The sequence below is a fragment of the Perca fluviatilis genome, chromosome 1 (assembly GCF_010015445.1).
Source record: "Perca fluviatilis chromosome 1, GENO_Pfluv_1.0, whole genome shotgun sequence".
NCBI lineage: Eukaryota > Metazoa > Chordata > Actinopteri > Perciformes > Percidae > Perca > Perca fluviatilis.
In genome coordinates, this window is record NC_053112.1 from 47283873 (window position 1) to 47303006 (window position 19134).

At 38.6% G+C, this 19134-nt stretch overlaps 1 protein-coding gene across 1 annotated transcript in view; it reads right to left on the bottom strand.

Annotated features, from left to right (window-relative positions):
- Positions 1 to 10014: 10014 nt before the first annotated feature.
- sorcs3 (sortilin related VPS10 domain containing receptor 3) overlaps positions 10015 to 19134 on the bottom strand; it is a 376202-nt gene continuing 367082 nt past the window's right edge. Inside the window, exons 25-27 of the mRNA XM_039826137.1 lie at positions 16609 to 16714; positions 15256 to 15416; positions 10015 to 13442 (exon numbers count right to left, since the gene is read on the bottom strand). Coding sequence (XP_039682071.1) covers positions 13384 to 13442; positions 15256 to 15416; positions 16609 to 16714 — 326 coding nt within the window. The 3' untranslated portion in view covers positions 10015 to 13383. The remainder of the gene's footprint in view (positions 13443 to 15255; positions 15417 to 16608; positions 16715 to 19134) is intronic.

Consider the following 19134-nt stretch of genomic DNA (forward strand, 5'->3'; position numbering starts at 1 on the left):
AAGGGGACGTAATTTAATCTAGGCTACAGACGTACAACCACATCACACATTGTAAACTTATTTTATCAATGAAATAGATAGGGCCAAATTGGGCACGATTTTGAATCATTTACAATCCCGTAATTGTCTCCATCTGTTGAAAGCCTGACCAAAGTTGACTCGCGTAAAAACAGTACTCTACAGTTCCTCATATCCCGCTGGAGACTTTCATGGGCACGGAGATCGTCCAGTGTGTTATCTACACCTTGTACACTGGCTTGGCAAGATGCTTGGCAGAGAACATCTGTGAGGCTGGAATATCAGATGGTGTTTAATCCCGTGTAGCCTGTATTTACTGCATCGTTCAGTCTGTGTTTCTTTCTGACCGACAAGACAAAAAGATTCAGTGTATGTTGCTGTAAATAGTCATTATGTGTGGGCTGTCCTGCTTTAGTAGTAAATAAGTAATATAGTAAATAAGTCAAATGTAATTTTTTAAAGAGTGAGTTTTATTCATACATGTTGCATGGAGACCTTTACAATTTTGTGGGCTATAGAGATCAGATGAATGCTTATTGTCTTTGTCCAAGTGTTGTGAATAATAATGATTACTTAATTGCTTGAATAAATAAGAGAGCAATTTGTAATTTGTCGGGCAGAGGAATCGTTGCTCATATGTTATTCATATTGTAAGTGATGCAGAGGGAGGAAAAGTTTCCTCTCTGTGAAGCCCAGCTTAGTTAATTGGCTATGAAGCCAGTTTTCTTAGGACAGCGATACAAAGGTCAAAGGTGACCCGGCAGTCTGCCTCGCTGGCTAAGTGTTGGTGGAGCTCCTGCATGAGCAAAGAGCTTTTGATCTCACTAAGTGCCTCTGTTTAGAGAATGGGCTCTGCTCTCCAAATGTGATTTGGTGATGGATTTAATCAATTGATTATTATTATTACACAAGTGCAATATGCACGAACCCACCCTAATGGATTCCGCTCTCGAACCGGTGCTGTGCCAAACAGCACACGTACATTCTCCTCTACTTTTGGTCAGGAGGTTCAGAAAATAGCTAAAACTCACAGGTTTGCTTAACCCTCCTGTTGTCCTCCAAATTTGACCAATTTTCAAAAAAGTTTCTATTTCAGAATATTGGGTTTCTTTCAACCAACTTTTCAAAAAAACTAACCTGGATAGTTCCATACAACGCTCTTCACAGGTAAAAAAAATAATCAGTTCACTACTTTCACTGACTACGTTTACATGCAGCCAATAACCCGTTCAAAACCGGAATATTAGCAATAACCCGGTCGCGCACGGCCATGTAAACACCGGCAAAAACCCGAATATGCTCATATTCCGATTTTTAAAAACCCGAATATGCTACCTGGGTTACCCCTTTTCTAACCCGACATTTTGGTCATGTAAACGCGTATCAGCATATCTCCATCAAAAGGAACATTGATTTGTGTTCTGCGCATGTTCTATTCGCAAGGAATCTTGGTCTTTTGAGTAGAGGAACTTCTTGTATGCGCCAGAAAACATAGTTATAATAATAATTATATACTATAATAATATAGTTTTATATATATATATATATGTCAATGCAGAAAACCTGCGCGCAGTATACCGGAAGTAAACAAGAAGTAGAGGTAAACATGGCGCACAGCACCACACTTTTGGAGCGAGGAGGAAACCAATTTCTTTATTAGTGTGGTGAAAACCATGAATATAATGTCTTTTGTTGACGGCAGAAAGTACCGAGATAGTGAGATTTATAAGAAGGGGACCGAGAAGTTATTGCGTCTTAAGGGTTGTCCGTAGGCTACGTCCAGACGCTAACCGTTGCGCGCCGTTGCACGCGGATATCGCCAATTGATTACAAATGCCATGTATACAGGAGTAACTCTCTCTGCTCACGCATGTAAACGGGTTATTCGAATGTTTCAGAAACCCGAATAGTGACCTTAACCCGACCATAACCCGAAAATTGACAGCTTGTAAACGTAGTCATTGAATTTGAGGGTTCAATTTGATAGCATTTGAAGAAAAAAATTATAAAAGAAAGTTGTAAAAGTGACAAAGATGTCAGAAAGAGCTTCAAAAACGAGGGGAAAAATAAAAAATGTCAAAAGTGCAGAAAAAATTTACAAAACATCGGAAAAAATTACTTGACAAAATGTTCAAAATTTTGACCCTGAAAAACAAAAAAGTTGCATGGTCAACTGGAAGACAAAACAAGGGCTAATGTACTGTGTAAGTGTTATACCCACTTTGTAATTCTGTTAATCCACAGGTGGTGAATTTGCATTCCTGTAAAAAATAAGATCCAATGTTTCCATCTAATCGTCAAGTGAATTTTAAGCGAACTTTTAAAAAATCCGAATTACACGTGTTTCCATCAACTGGTTTAGAGCGAATGAACTAGACTACCCAAAGTGAGTTACATGTTCGCTTCGTCACAACTTATTCAGCAAGGTGGTTTCCATCTACCATTTGCGCATGAACCACAAACCACCTCAAGCAAGTGAAAAAACTTTTTGAATTTTGCCGTTTCCATCAACATTTTTTAATGCGATACTTCAAAATGCACATAAAAATACATTGATGGAAACACGACTTGAGTCTCACCAACCGTTTTAGTTGCTGTAACGATCTACATATGTAATAACTCTTATCTAATAGACCAATTCAATCAGGTAATGTTGATACAGTGTTGATGGTACAGTTGTTTATAGCTTATCAAATATAGGATTTATTTAAATGGTAAAATGATTGCTATTTATTATGATAGAATCATGAATTGACTATTGCCTGCAGCTCTTAAAATAGGTCAAACATGCACATTTATTACGCTCAAATGAACATTTTGTTTTGTTAAACTTTACTTGTTAAATATATTATAAACATTTTTCCCATTGCGATTCTCATTCAATGCTGAACTGCAGTGATCTCTTCTGTTTTGGTGATGAGAAGCAGTGTGATTTCAGCAAAGCGTGAAGGAGTGTGACAGAAAGAGTTCAGCACAGGTCTGAAACTGAGACTTGAATCCGAGCCGTACCGGACCTGACCAAACCCGCCTGGTACTGCCGACAAAGTTATATGCTTGCTTTGGGAAGGCATTCTTACAATTTCAGGGTTTTTTTCCCGATTGCTAAACGACAGTGGGCACAACTGAAGACACGTGCAAAACTCTTAACACAGTCTGCACTGCAGCAGTTCATGTGGATACAACTCTAGTTTGTTTTTCATTGTTAGACCACAGTTTTCAAAACTCTACACAAGTATCCCATGACTTTAACCACAACCTGCACAACACTGTGGATCTACAGCACTTTGTTCAAATGCTAACACGCTGCTGTCAAAACTGTTAACCACACATTCAAAACTGATTGGATTTCAGTCTGATTGGATTTTAAACACTGCTGATTGCAATTTTAGCTGAAAGCCTTAGCAGGTGTCTTGTTTTAGACTTGAGGACTATGGTTAACTGCTCCTCAGATCTCTGCAGGGTAAATCCAGACAGCTAGCTAGACTATCTGTCCAATCTGAGTTTTCTGTTGCACGACTAAAACTACTTTTGAACGTACACATGTTCCACCAAAACAAGTTCCTTCCCGACGCTATTTAACAGAGGCACCGTGGCTCCGTCCAGAGCTTAGCACCGCCCAAGATGATTCTGATTGGTTTAAAGAAATGCCAATAAACCAGAGCACGTTCTTCTCCCATCCCAGAATGCTGTGTGGACTCACCAGACCCTCCTTTGCGGCACTGTGGAGGAAGGTCTGGCAAAGCGAGACTAGGTTCGGGTAGAGTTGCTGAAGTGTAGATGGAAAAAAGCTTGGGCAGATACTAGCTGATAGACAGACTTTTGCTTCACCTACTCTCCCTGTTGTTAAATTAAAAACATCTGTGTGCTACCTGTGTGTGTGTGTGTGTGTGTGTGTGTGTGTGTGTGTGTCTACACAGTCAGTCTGGGACAAAGTCTCTAGGCTGTATGGATGGGAGAGGATCCTTGGACTGACAATGCTGTTCTCACTCCTCTCCTGGTAATTATTATTTTCGTTATTTATTTGTCATGTTGTTTTGCATATGTTGATATATTGAGCCACAGATGGAGAAACACCCACAATCATAACATCTGTGTTACCAAACCTTTAGGGAGCAAATCAAAGCAAAAATCAACTCAATTGTGCCTTTTGGACAATTTAGAAAATCTGGTTTTAAACCTGCCAACTTCTCCTTGTAACTGCTTTACATAATTGTATTTTCTTTCCAAACCCTATCATCTCTGATGTATTCATAAAATCATTTTCCAATTCTGAATTTTTTTTATTGTCTTTCTATATTTCTCACGATTGTACTTTCTGTGTTGTTGTTCTGTATTGATCTTTGTAATTTGACTAGATCACATTGAAAACGAGGGTCGCCCCTCAATGATCTCTGGAGGATAATTAAAGGTTGAATGAAAAAAAAATGTATCCATGCTGTTCCCAAAGTCACCTTGTGCAGCTGCATATACATGTGTAAATCTATAATCTCTCCTGATCTGACTTCCTTTCTACTGTTCTATAATAAAGTGCAATACAAATCAAGAAACTGTAATACTCAGACAGTCTAACCAAACCTTTCAGTGTGCTTCTGTCCTCCACCTGACATGCGAGTCTATCAGTAACCTGCACCAATGGTTGGAGTGTGTGTTCAGGATTCTAAGAGCCCTGTAATACATTGTATCGGGCTCCCAAGGTGAAAGAGAGAGACAGGGGGTCCGAGATTAATTCGAGCCACAGTATAATGAGGCTGCTCTCAGACTTCCCCGGTGAATAAAGACAAATGGCTTTTGTTTGTGCCAGCTTTGCTGTCTTGCATTGATAACTCAAATAATTCCATTTCATGTCCAAGTCTCGACCGACACAGACGGAGGAAAACAACAACCAAAAAAAAAGTTAGAAAAAGAAGTTACGTTTTTTTTGGAGAAAAGTATTTTTTTTATCCAACACAATAAATATCTCACTTCCAATCACTTTGCTCTTGGACCAATGAACGTGTGCCTGAAAGATTCTTGTTAAGGAGCCCATCAAATCAAAGATTTTACTTGTCAGAGTCGAGACCATCACTTGGGTTATAATTAAAGTCCTAATCAATAATCGCTGTAATTGCTCGTCCTCAGTCATATCACTCCTGAGTCATGGTCTACCAGGTCAAAGCCATCCCGTGTAGGCCGGACCAATCGTGCCAACACCTGACCCTAACTCGTTCAAGTGCAGCAAAGCATGACGGTATAAGCTCGGTGAAGAACTGCAACCCGGGATGAATTCAAAATCAATCTATAAAGGCCCTGTAAAACTATTTTGATGAAAGCACAATAGTTAGCCATTTTGGTCATTTCACATTTCTTAAGGTTTCTGTATTTGTGTTTTGTCTATACTGGAGTATAGTCTGGATCAATGGAAGTACGTTTCCAGGATAAATTCCTGGATGTCAGGCTTTGTCCTTCACCTTCCGCTCTCTGTGTGTTGCCGTTCTCAGACTCCGTTCGCTACGGGAAACGACAACATACTTCGGGCAAGAAAGCTACACACTAAAAAAGGCAGGTTTTGAAGAAAATTTGGATCGTTCAACAAGGCAGGCCTGCTTGGTTCTTTCAGAGAATGATTGTAAAGATTTACAAAGAATATGTTTAGGGCATTTTCTCTCTAAATGGAACGTTTTGGGACTGATCGTTGGGATTACTGTGGAGGAAGTACACACAGAGATACACTGGTAAGAGCCAATGAGGTTTAACCATGTATCAGCTAATGTAAATAGCTCACGTTACTGTATTGTGTCAACAGTTAACTTCATTTAATATTGTATGAGGCGTTTTCTTTTGCAGGGTGCAAATGTTCCACCAAAACCAGTTCCTTCCTGAGACTATTTAGCAGAGCCACCGTCACTGCGTCCGGAGATTAGTGCAGCTCCAAGACGGTTGTGATTGGTTTAAAGAAATGCAAACAACCCAGAGTGTTTTTTTCTCCTATCCCAGAATGTATCTGTGGTGTAGCCAGACCTTCCTCCACAGCGCTGTGGAGATAGGTTGGGCAATGGGAGACACTAGCTTGAGACAAAAATAACTATTTTAAATATGCCATAATTAAAAAAAAAAGTTCTACTCTTGGCTCGGAGTGACGTCAATGTCTGACAGATTTATTTATATTTGTCATCTGCTCCAGGCACTTACATTACATACACTGCTACATGCTAACATCAGGGAAACATGTAATATTGGTTGAATCCCTGCTGGGACATGTATGGTGTTTAGCTTTTGGTTTAGAAGCCTTTATTGGTGATTTTTCATGGTAGAAACGGCTGCAACGGACGGTATTTTGAACATTAAAGCATCTAAACATTTAGTAAAAACAAAAAATATATAGGTTAATAATAAGTATAAACCTGAAGATGAGAATAATAGGTTTGTGTGTGTAGAAGCACCAAATTACTAATAGGCAACTAGTATTATTTTGCAAGATTACTGCAATTTAGATTTGATTCTGTTTACCCATAATGCACTGTACTATCAAGGAAATTACCTTCCCTTTCATGAGTCCTGATGACAAACAAATTCCCATCTCCCTATTGTGGACTGCATAAAGCTCACACACACTGCAACAAGAGATGTGTTAAAAATGACACAACATGTGTAGTCCCTGAACACACTCACCACGTGTTAAAATTCTACACATGTTGTGTCATTTTTAACACATCTCTTTTTGCAGTGTACAGTTTCCTACATCCATTTTGAATCTCTGTTTTAAGAAATCATTAGTGAGATAAATCCTATTCATAATTTTAAATTGCATTTCATTCACCTTTGGCGGGACAGGAAATTTTAAGTATTTACATCTAAATTTTATTTATTGTCTCCTTACCGAAGTCTTTGAGAATACACTGCAAAAAGAGATGTGTTAAAAATGACACCATGTGTAGAATTTTAACACATGTGGTGAGTGTGTTCAGGGACTACACATGTTGTGTCATTTTTAACACATCTCTTTTTGCAGTGCAGTAATGGCTGGTTAACAAGTGAAATAATCTATCTCTCATTTCCATCTGATTCAGTTTTTTTTTTTACTTCCTTTTAGTGCTTTGAGAGTTAAAGGGTAACTATTGTTGTTTTTCATCCTGGACCATATGTTCCTATGTTTTTGTGTCTAAGTGACTGATGGGAACAACAATCTTTGACACTGGTCCAGTATTAAGAGAGATCGCTACAATGTAAGTTAATAGGACAATTGTCCAGCTTGTATTTACCTTGTGTATGTATCTGACAACATTATGGAAAGGATTTCTAAGGAGGTCGACCTTTCTGTTAAAGAGTAAAAAACATCAAGACTCCATGTAAAAAAAGTCATTTTAGCATCTTATAATACACTTCATTCAAAGTCGACAGAAACAAAATAAAACTATGAAAAGCCGTTTTGAGTCATATTTCCACTTTTCCAACCATCACAACTCTAGTTTTGGTTGAAATAAACACAGTTTCCTGATTCACCGGAAATTCCGCCTGATGTCCGTCCCCTTCCTCTTTCTTTGTGTTGGCGTTCTAACCTCCGGTGGATTTGTGAGGACTATGGTTAACTGCTCCTCAGATCTCTGCAGGGTAAATCCAGACAGCTAGCTAGACTATCTGTCCAATCTGAGCAGAGGTGTCAAGTAACGAAGTACAAATACTTCGTTACCTTACTTAAGTAGAAATTTTGGGTATCCATACTTTACTGGAGTAATTATTTTAGAGCATACTTTTTACTTCTACTCCTTACATTTTCACGCAATTATCTGTACTTTCTACTCCTAACATTTTAAAAATAGCCTCGTTACTCATATTTCAGTTCGGCTTGTTTTCATTCCAGCTCGTCAGTCATCAAAAACACACACACAAAAAAACCTCTCCAAATCGCTCCATCCGGAGAGAGTGAATGTGATTGTGGTTGGATGAGAAGTATAAACATAGCTATTCCGACACCCTATTGGTTTGTACGCGATCCATAACACCTGTACAGACCCGGTGCTAATAAGCCACCGGGGCCCTAACGACCGTTATCTACCGGACCGAATAGCAACACGGATTTCGGTGCCTTATTTAGGAGCCACTTAAATGCCTGCGCTTCTCTCTGATGCTCCGAAAACGGACGTTAGAGGGAACTGAAACATCGCCGCACGGGACGCTAGCTAGTTAACACTACAGTTGGCAGCAGGTTAGCCTAGCGTTAGCTAGCAGCTGGAGTAAACATGATAAAATGCTGAGAGCTAAACGGTGTAAAAGTGTGTCTGTATTTCACTGGAGAGGATTCTAACACCAGACTGTAGCTGCCGTTGTCTGAAAAACACAGAAGAGATGTAGCCTACGTGTCACCTTTTCAGCCCTTCTGAGTTTGCAGGTATGATTTTAATATAACATTATTATAGTCATATGATTTTGTCCCTGCGTTTTAGAGTTAAGCTGTTGTCCTTAATGGAATTTCCACCCCTTACATCAAGGGTCTTGAACGTTTTTTAAGCCAAGGACCCCATAACTTAAATTGAGATGTAGCAGGGACCCCCTACTACACATTGTATGAAATTAAGTTGCATATTAAACTGGGCCTACAATAACTGTTAGGGTAACCTAAAGCCTTCTTACATACCTTTTTTCATTAGCTATTAAAATATTAATTGTTGGCATGATTTTATAAATCATATTTTAATGTTACGTGGCACAGTAAATCTAGGATTAACTGTATCTGTGGGCTGATTTCTTGACTACCTTACCTGTAGGCCAGTAAGCCTATCATCAGTGGGAATTTATATTTGCTAATAATATGTTGGAATTATGTTAAGGCATTTTATTTTTATTTTTTTTAAAGACTCAAAAATGTACAATAATTTGGAGGCCCCCCTGCAATGACTCTGAGGACCCCCTGTTGAAGATCTCTGCCTTACATTACTTTTACTTTTATACTTTAGGTAGTTTTGAAACCAGTACTTTTACACTTTTACTTAAGTAAAAAGCTTGAGTTGATACTTCAACTTCTACAAAAGTCTTTTCAAACCCTAGTATCTATACTTCTACTAGAGTAATGAATGTGAATACTTTTGACACCTCTGAATCTGAGTTTTCTGTTGCACGACTAAAACTACTTTTGAACGTACACATGTTCCACCAAAACAAGTTCCTTCCTGAGACTATTTAGCAGAGGCACCGTGGCTCCGTCTGGCACTTAATACTGGCCAAAACAATTGTTTGGTTTAAAGAAATGCCAATAAACCAGAGCATGTTTTTCTCCCATCCTGGAATGTTGACTAGACAGACCTTTCTTCTGCAGCGCTGTGGAGGAGGGTCTGGCTATGCAAGACTAACTTAATTTAAATGAGACCCAAATTGAAAATAAACTGAAATGAAAAATACATTAGTAATGGTTTTGTTCACTTTTGTGTAGAGCTACAACAAAAAGAGCTTTTCATAGGCTAAGATGGATTGTTTAAAAGTTGTCTCAAGTTTGAAATATCTCATTGAACTCCACTTTGAAATAATTTTTAGCAAAAGTGCTTGTGTCATCCAACAATGACAGGGGTCATGCTAATCTGAAGTGGCACATTAGCAAAAACTATGCATATGAATAGGTTGTTACATACATTAGGGTATGTACACAAGCTGTTAACTCAGCAATATTCATTAGCGTTAGACATTAGCACTTAGTCCATAGTCCTGATAACGATATAAAATAAAAATAGCAAAAACAGGAAAAACACATGTTAATTTTGACTCTTTTTTTTGTTTAAATACATTAACTGCACTATATGTGAGAGCTGGCACCATGGCACAGTGTTTTTGTTACAGCAAATGGTCTACGAGTGAAAGAGGAGCAGGAAGACAGGAAAAGTGCTGGCAATTTTCTAAGCCTTTTTGGGAGCTTCTATACTGCAGATTGGTACTGGTGCTTTGAATCATCAGGCCAGCAGTGGGAATGCAGCGAACATCATCTTCTTTGCACCCTTCAGTTCACAGAAATGTCATCACAGAGAACAAATGCACTGATGTACAAAAATACATTTATTTGAAACAATTTCAAAATGACAGTTTCTTTAACCGTAGAAATATCGAAATAAAGATGAAACAGAACATTACTGATGATGCATGCATTGTAGATTTTTGTGCACTGAAGAACATTACAATGCGTATGCCTTCTGAAATATCACAAAAGCAAGAATGTCTTTCATTTTTCCAGTCTGGATTCCCCCCGCAGATCTGGTTCTTACAGTATAATGTGGCATTTAAGATATGAGATGAGACAGCAATTTCCAGTGATCAAAGTAGAGACTGAATGAACAATGAGGAAATGACCCAATGTGTAGGAAGTTTGTTGTACTGGTGACAGTTCCAATATGTCTGTGCAGGTATAAAGCAAAAAAAAACTAAACTAGCTAAAACACTTTTTGTAGCTATTCTTTACTATCTTTACAGACTTCTTACCCAGCAACAGCTGCTACAAAGCATTGCGGCCTGGCTATGAACCAGTCAGTAGTCATCATACATTCTTTACAATTTCAAATGGTCTAAGAGGAAAAGAAGAGATACAATAAAATGCATGCTTTGAGTTGTGAAAACTTTTCTTTTCGTTTCTCCTAATCCTGTTTTGCTAATAAGAATCAGAAAAAAAGTGAAACCATCAAAGCCCCAACCCAAAGAAAAGCCAGCCCAGTAAACAACCCTTTGCTCATGACGTGTTGAATACAAAGCTATGAAACAATCTTTGTTCAATGTGTATTCTGTCTGCAGTAACAAGGCTTGGCTGTTTGTTTTGAGTTGTGAACGCTCTGTTTGAGGTAATGCATATGTGATGTGACAGCCTATATCTTTGTGCAGCATTGTTTACTTGAGCTGAGCATTGTGGGAAAGCTCCACATGGGGCATCCTCTGCTCAGCTGTCCAGCGTTCTCTGATTATCCTCGTACTGGAAACCAGGAGGCCGACGGGTGTCAACCCGGGGGAAACGCAGGCCCCTTTTGCAGGAACAAAGTGCTGATGGAGAGTTGCATGCTGGGAGGACGCTACTCCCTAATTTCAAATTAAACGCACAGCAGTTAGTCAAGTGTTGGGTTGTAAAAGACGCCTGATGTGGATTAATTGCGTCAACACAGCTTAATTGTACTGTATCTGCTCTGTTTGAACACTGAGCTGTCTGAATAAATACAAATCGATCCAGTCTTCATATTTAGCGGCGCTTTTTATTTATTTATTTTCATGTGAATGAAAATGTTTGTGAGACTATTTTAGCCGTCAAATAGAAAACACTCCTCAAGCTGCATAAAGCAGACCTGACCCTGAGCAACGGACCAAGTGAGAAACACTGCACTGGTATATCCATTTATGAACAAAATAATGAGTTTGCTTTTAATATTCTATATTAAATATAACATTAACAATGTTATGTTCTCTAAAATATCTATATTCTTTAGGCCTTCTTAGAGATGGGTATCAATAGCATTAGGTGTAGCCTTAAACATGTGCAAGTAATCTGTATTTATAAATAACTAAAACCCAAAGATGGATATTGGTATTCAGATTGGTATTTTGCCGAACAGGAACTGAATCCAAAATGGAACCAGCTATCAGAACCTAACCCTCTTCATATAATATCCCATTCTATAATGTTAAGCAATGTTACACGAGGGGGTGTAATTTAACGTCATTATTGGCACGACAGTGATGCGACTAGGCCCGTAAGAATCCCTGAAGTGCCAATAATATGACGTTAAATCATACCCTCTTGTGTAATATTGTGTTTATACATCAACGGTTACCAACAAAATAAGGGTTATAATCAAACTGGATTAATATTGTGAGGCAAAATAAAAAAATTCTAGTCCGTCCCTGTTTAGCTAGCACGCCAACTTAAGCTAACGTTAGCTATGTAGACACTGTGGTGTTTCCCAAACTGAATAAATACCGCACATTTGAACACAAAACTGCTTGGCTAGCTCAATCTTGTTGTCACTTTGATATCAGCTGAAAAAGTTTGAAGTAATAATAATTAAAAAAAAAAGTGAATCGATTTAGCACCGCGAACTTCACATATAGCATGAATCACTTTATATGAATCTTTTGGAGAGCTTCTGTGTGTTCCACTTTGGTTCCTAAATTGGTGGTTGGTTCCTGATGAATATAAAGGTTTCAGAAACAGTTTTTGATTCAACTCTGGAATGTTGACATGGAAATAGCGGAGTAATATTTGTAGTGATGAAGATGGTGTGCTCAAACGGCTCTGGGTGTGCTATCATGCTGATTTTAACACGTTCTAAATGTCAAGATGACCAATCATATTGCCTGAACGGATCTATCTTGTTGTATACTTTGGAATAAATGTCATCATGGTTCTCCCATCATGTGAATATTGTGAATTTGATCACTGGTGGCCACAATAGAATAACTATTCATAATACGTGATCAAGCCTTTGTTCTGAGACCAAATCAGAACTATCAGAGCCATTGTCCTAGAGGCGGAACGTAATGCAATGATGCCAATGTTCATATAGTTTTAAAAACTGTCATCTGTGTAAAAATGTCTGAATATCTATTGTATATGCCGAATGAAAATATAAACACGTTTACGTTGGTCTTTTTCATTTCATTTCTAGGGAAATGATTGAAAGTTAAATCTGTAATAAGCCAATACAGTTCTATAAACCCGTTCTACTAGATACATATCGCCCAACAGCAACTGAAGAAAATGAGAGCACAACAAAAGTCTGGGCAAAATCGATTGGACTTTTTTGACGAATGATTAGAAAATAACTATTTACAACACTTGCTTATCTACAACACGGAAATTGCGTCCTCAATAAGAACATGCACAAGTCAAGGACCTTAGCAAAACAAAGTTGATTTCTTTAAGTAATGTTTGACTTTTTAACACACTTTCAATAACAGATCATTGTCAGATCCTGTGTCTTCGCCATGGTACTCAAAAGTAATAATATATACATTTAACAGAACAGATGATAATATCGTACATTTCAACAATATTCCCTGTTTGATTGAAGACTCAGACGTTATAGTCTATATATAGGCAGAAATGATATTCGAAGCAAACTCCTTAGGAAATTTACATAAGTCTTGATGGGTTTTGACGAAAGATATTTCACTCGGCAAATCAATGTCATTACGTAGCTTATACATACACAAAACAGAATAAGTCTTGCCAGTAATTACAATGATCTTATTGAGCAAATTGACATTTGCTGCATGGATGTTTTTGAACGAGGCATCCGTGCAAGTCTGTATAAATGAGGTCCCTTAGAAAACTATTAACATCAGTTGTGTTGAGAATTACAAAACAGAAAAAGAGAACCCCCGACACTGTAATACTTCGCTCTGTACATAAACTGTTGCTCTCCGGTTTTACACGCTAGTACAGTTTGGTATCTCCCTTGTGCTCTCGCAGGCATTTCCGACTCCCCCTATAAGCAGAAATAGAGGAAGGAAAAGAAGAAAAACAAGCGAAGAACAAGTTAGTGCTGCGTCAGGACTTCAATGTCTGTAAAACAAATGACTTCTTTGACACTGACGCCTCATGTTAATTACTGAGCTGCTGTTTTATCAAAGGCTCTGAAGCTGAAGCAGAATGACAATAAATTTCAGTTTTCATTTGAATTTTGAATTTCTTTGAGACAAGCGAGTAGCAGTTTGACAAACTGGGCTGTTGAATTTGAAAGATGTGAGCTTTTACCAGGGAGGGAGGCTCTAATAAATCCATAGACTGGAAAAAAATAAAATAAAAAATGGACGTAGCAGCAGTGACTGCTGTTTTGAAGCCTCGAGTTTGGCAATTTGGCCATCGCCATCTTGGTTTTTTAAAACCGGACGTGAAAATGTTGGACTAGAGGGCGTGGCTGTGGAGTATGTGGCTACGCCTGTTGTCTATGGTTGCAATGGCGCTGCCCTAAGCTAATCACTAAAGAGGGTATAAAGTTGCCGATTTTCAACAGAAAAACAAAACTTTATTCTTAATTCGTCACATAGGCTACAATTGACAGTACAATGTAGTGCAATTCAATTACTGGATTTAACCCATACTAAGTATTAGGAGCAGTGGACAGCTATACATTGAACATCCGGGGAGCAACTTTTCTTGCTCAGGGACACTTTGACATGTGGCCGGAGGAGCCTGGGATCGAACCGCCAATCTTGTGTTTGAGGGGTGACCACTCTACCTCCGATTCACAGCCACCCCAGGCTGAAGTGAGTCACCATGCCAAGTTTAACCGGCAGGACCTCCGGATACTAATGGCAGTATACAGAAAGACTTTCCTTAGGTTACCAGCTAATGCTAATGCTAGCTAGCAAGCTTGGTTAGCAAGGTGCTACGGAACGCTGAACAAGGCATTTTTAGGCAACCAAATCTTCCAATCAACTTTGATGAAGTGAAAACACACAGTGAAAGGGTCCAATTGTACGATGAAAACATGGACAACACCCAAAGCAAGTTCACAGCCATTTATATGTACACAGTGCCATGGTTAGCATTGCTAAGGCCCCATGTTTCAGGTCTCTACCGTTATTCTGAATTTAAAAGCCTACGTCATCAGCTGAATAAAAGCCAAATGAATCCAGTAAGTGCGCTTTCCAGATGACCTGCAATGCTTTCTTTTGGTAAAGCTGCAAAACAGACTCTGTGCACCATACAAGGTTAGAGTAAGCAGTAAGCAGTATTCAGCCAATTTGTGTTTTCGTGCCGGATTGTAATATTATTTTTAAAATAAGTCATATTGTGACCAAATAGTGCAGTGCTTAAGGCTGCTGCCTTTGTGCTCTTGCTGGCCTATAGAATCCTGAGGCAGCATGCTTAAACATGTTGGTTTTATTAATTATTCATTGTTCTCAGTACTGCAAGCGTTGCTGAATTCTATTCTACTATGTTAAAACCCACCCAGGACCACCTCTACACTGCGGCTCCCTCTGCTTTCCTCTTCTCTAAATCATTAGGAATGCTAAAAGGCGATTAAGGTGCCGATTCTTTGTTTAAAAAATAATTCAAATTCAATAGCTAAAGTATGCCTGAGGGGTGAATCTGCACACATTTATTCTGTGCAGTCTCACTTTTACTCTAATAGCATCTCCAAAACAAAAGAAACAAATCCTGTCTCAGATCATGCGACCAAAATTCCTTTCATTCCTTTCAAGGAACAGTCTTTACAATTAACAGTGTTGTCAGCAGGTACACATTTTGATTGCGTACATTGTTTGACCTAAATATGAAAGCTCTTCACTTACTTTTGACCCTGGCATCCAGTTCCTTCTCCATGAGTTCTTTGGATGTGGAGAACTCACTCAGAGTGATTTTAGGCGTGCTGTCACCCTGGCCCACCGAGCCAATCATCTCCTGCTCTTTCTCCTGGTTCACCTCAGCGTATATGTTGATCCAAGGTATTTTTCTAAAGATTTACAAAAGAAGAGATTGACAAATGTGCCTTTAGAACAATGAAAAAAACATCTAGCGGCAACATTTGAAAAAAAAGAAAGCAAAATGTCATTATTTTCACAACTCTAACAAAAGTAATTTTGAGATGACAAACTTCTCTTAAAAATAAACTAGGGGCGGGAATCACCTCACGATATGATATCGTCACGATACTTATGTCACGATACGATATTATTGCGATTTTGAACACATTGCAATATTCTGCAATATACTGCAATTTATTAACTTTTTTCCCAACTTTGAATTTTTCCCAATTTCAAATTATGTCTCCAAAAGAAAACTTTGTCAACATCTGTTTTTATCTGAAAAGATAAATTTCTGTTTGTTCATCTCACTTCAATTTTATTGTCGCAAAATAGGGTTGTCAAGCAGACAGACTGACCAACATATAAAATAACAGATCGATACTTGGCGTCTGTGATTAATACAGTATTGCCACGGAAAATATTGCGATACTTTGCTGTATTGATTTTTTTCCCCCACCCCTAAAAACCCCCCCACATTTCTCTACTAACGTCAAAGACAGTAGTTCTGTTTCTGAGTGCTATTGGCATTCCAACTTTCAAAGTTTTCTTGACTATAATTATACCTCCATAACTAATCCGTAGGCAACTTACAGTAACATTTGTATCTTTTACTAATATACATCTTTATTTAGTCCCTATCCAATTTATTTCCAATTACTATTCATTTTGGTTATTAATTGCTCTGTTTTGTCAACTGTGAGATTTCTTGAAAAATGCATGCTCTTTAGACTAATGGGGAAAATTTCATATCCATAATTAATGACAGCTTTTCCATTTCCTCCCGACTTTTCAAGAGAATCATTTTAAGAATGAATAATTTATCCAGCAAATAACAGCCGAGGCACAGCAAGCGCATACTAAACCATTTAATGGTCTTTTTCTCCGCATTTTTCACTGATTGGTGTGTGTACCTCATGCATTGGAATCCTGCTAGAAATATATCTACAACCTCTACGGGGACTTGTCGAATCAAATTCCCAAACATGACAGATTGATTGGTCCAGACTGTGCTCATCTGGTATCATCAATAATGGATAACATGATAATAGATATATACTAGGGTTCTATATGATTATGCTATGTGCAGCATTTGAAATTAATCACAAAAGTTGCCTGTACCTCTTGAATTTGTAGATGAGGAACACTGCTAGGCCCAGGAACACCATTGATAGGAGCATGAGCATAGCTGAGCTGCTGTGTCTTGGGTTGGAGTCCACCAAGGGTGCTGTGGGAGCGGAAGAGAGGACAGGAAAGACTCCAACGTTTGCCTTTTTGTCAGTTTTAAAGCTATAGTGCATAGTTTCGGTCTCCCCCATGAGGAATTCTAGGTAATAAATTTTTTTTTGACGCATCCACATGATACAAGCCTTCCGTGATCACGCACCTCCCCCACCCCTCCTCCACACAGTTGCTAGTAGCCAAGGAGGACACGGAGGATTAAAAAAACATGAATATGAATTCTTCATTTGACTTTCTGCATGCGAAAGTTGGTGGACGACACCAGTTTCTGAACATAGCCATACTGTGAAATCCAGAGAGAGTTGTGTGGAGCTCATAGTCTTAATTAGCTTTGTAGCAACTCATTTGGTAATGGCTTGAATGTAACGGACATTCATTAATATCAAAAAGTTACGCACTAAAGCTTTAAACTTTTACCTGAGCCTGCCCAGACTAGCCATTTGAGTAAATGTGATGTAAATGAATGTCCATAAGTAAAGTAAGTATGTGGACTAAGTAAGTGAAGTGCAGTTGTTGGAAGCCCTGTATTGTATCTCTATTGACTGTTTTAGCTAGTTTAGCATTTGGCTACATGTGGATACATTTACATTTATTTGTATTATACATTTTAAATCATGTTGTATGGTGGATACTGTTTGCTCTCATCATTGTCCTGCATTGGTCTTTATTGTGACTGTCATGTGGTGAAGCAAAGGACAATGAAGTTCATCTATGTGCACTGTCCCTGATAATACGTAAAGTAAACATAAAATAAAGGAATCTAAAATAACATATAACTGAATATAGAAGGGTTTCCAACCACCCTGTTGCATGTGTTTCTGTTTGAGTTTGGTAGTTTAGCATTAGGCTATAACTGGTACATTTACATCATAATGGTTGGACTTAAAGGTCTCCTAATGTTTTTATTGGCCCTCACTGAAACACAATGGGTGTATCATTGAGGCCTAACAAATGTGTTGAATGCATTTCGTTCCTCACTAAAACATTAAAGTCAAATTTAAATATTTTAAATTCTCCATTGTTAACATTGGAGTTGTGTTTGAAACCGTTCCCTCATTCCCTCACTCACTATTCCCTATATAGTGTTTATGAAATAGTTTATTTAATAAATAACGACCAGACAAGATTTCGGACACTCACTAAAAACATTGTTGCGTCAGCGGATGTGTGTGTTATTTGTGTGACGGAGGTGGGCGCGCCCAGCAGCATGTAAACAAACCGAAACAAAATTACTTCTAATATGTCCCTGAAACAAACCGAGCACTCAGGAGTGCTAATGGGTCGTATTTATGTTGCATGTTACTTTTCCACTGTTTAGAAACGAAAGCCCGCTCCATTTTTCCTTTTCAGTTTTCGCGGGTGCTTCTGCTTCTTCTTCTGCTCCGGGAAAACACGACCGCGATGCATTGTGATATACGGGAGTAAAATGTAGGGTACATCGTATGTACCGTTGACATATATAAATTGGACCAACAGATCCCGTGTCTCTGGACAGAGACCAGTGAAGGATATTAGAAGCACTTTTCCGGTGAGCGCTGAGCGTTACTGCGCAGCCTCCAACTGAGAGAGACAACGTAAATGTGACGTTACAACCTGTCTGAAAGTGTGAAGTCTTCTGGTAGCTGTGCCAAGAGAAATCTCAATCATTCCCAATCTTACAGAGACGGAGAGCGTAGGTATATGTAAGGAGATAACATAGGCACAGGCTAATTACTGCTAACTAAAATGCTAGTTAACATTAGTAATTAAACCTAAACAGCTAACGTAAGTCGAAACTGCCTGCGAGCTTCTCCTGTACTATACGGTAATTCCTCTACTGTGCAACAGTAAGTTGCTTGGTTATGACACAATCGTTATGTACAAGGTAATGGAGCCTTTTATACATTGTCGTGTTTCTTTAGAAATAAACAATGGACAAATAGAGTCTTTAAACGCTTCAGATGTAAAGTTATTCGCTGTCAAAGTGACGTCAAAATGAATGGCAGTCAATGGAATGCTAACGGGAGGTGATCGCTTTGTAGCATCAAAATGGCGCCATAGAAGGTTCGAGTTCTGAAGCGAAGCTTACCCCCTTGGTATGTACACCCAAATTTGCTGTGCATTGTGGATATTTTATAGTGGACATAGTGAATGAAATTAACCACTGAAAATTCAAACACCACTACAAAATGGCGGCCATACTATATAGTGCACTATTTCAGTGAAAGAGAACGGTTTTGAACCCAGCTCGTGTTTGCTAGCTTGCAGTTTTCTTCTTCACTACCTTTGCGGGCGCATTGCTACGCTTCTTTGCGTCACCTACTGTTGATTAGCAGAGTGGTGTGAAACAGGTGGCAGGAACGTGTATCCTGAATGTTTCAAATGAGGTTGAAACGAAACAGGGATGTAAAAACATTGCGCCATTGT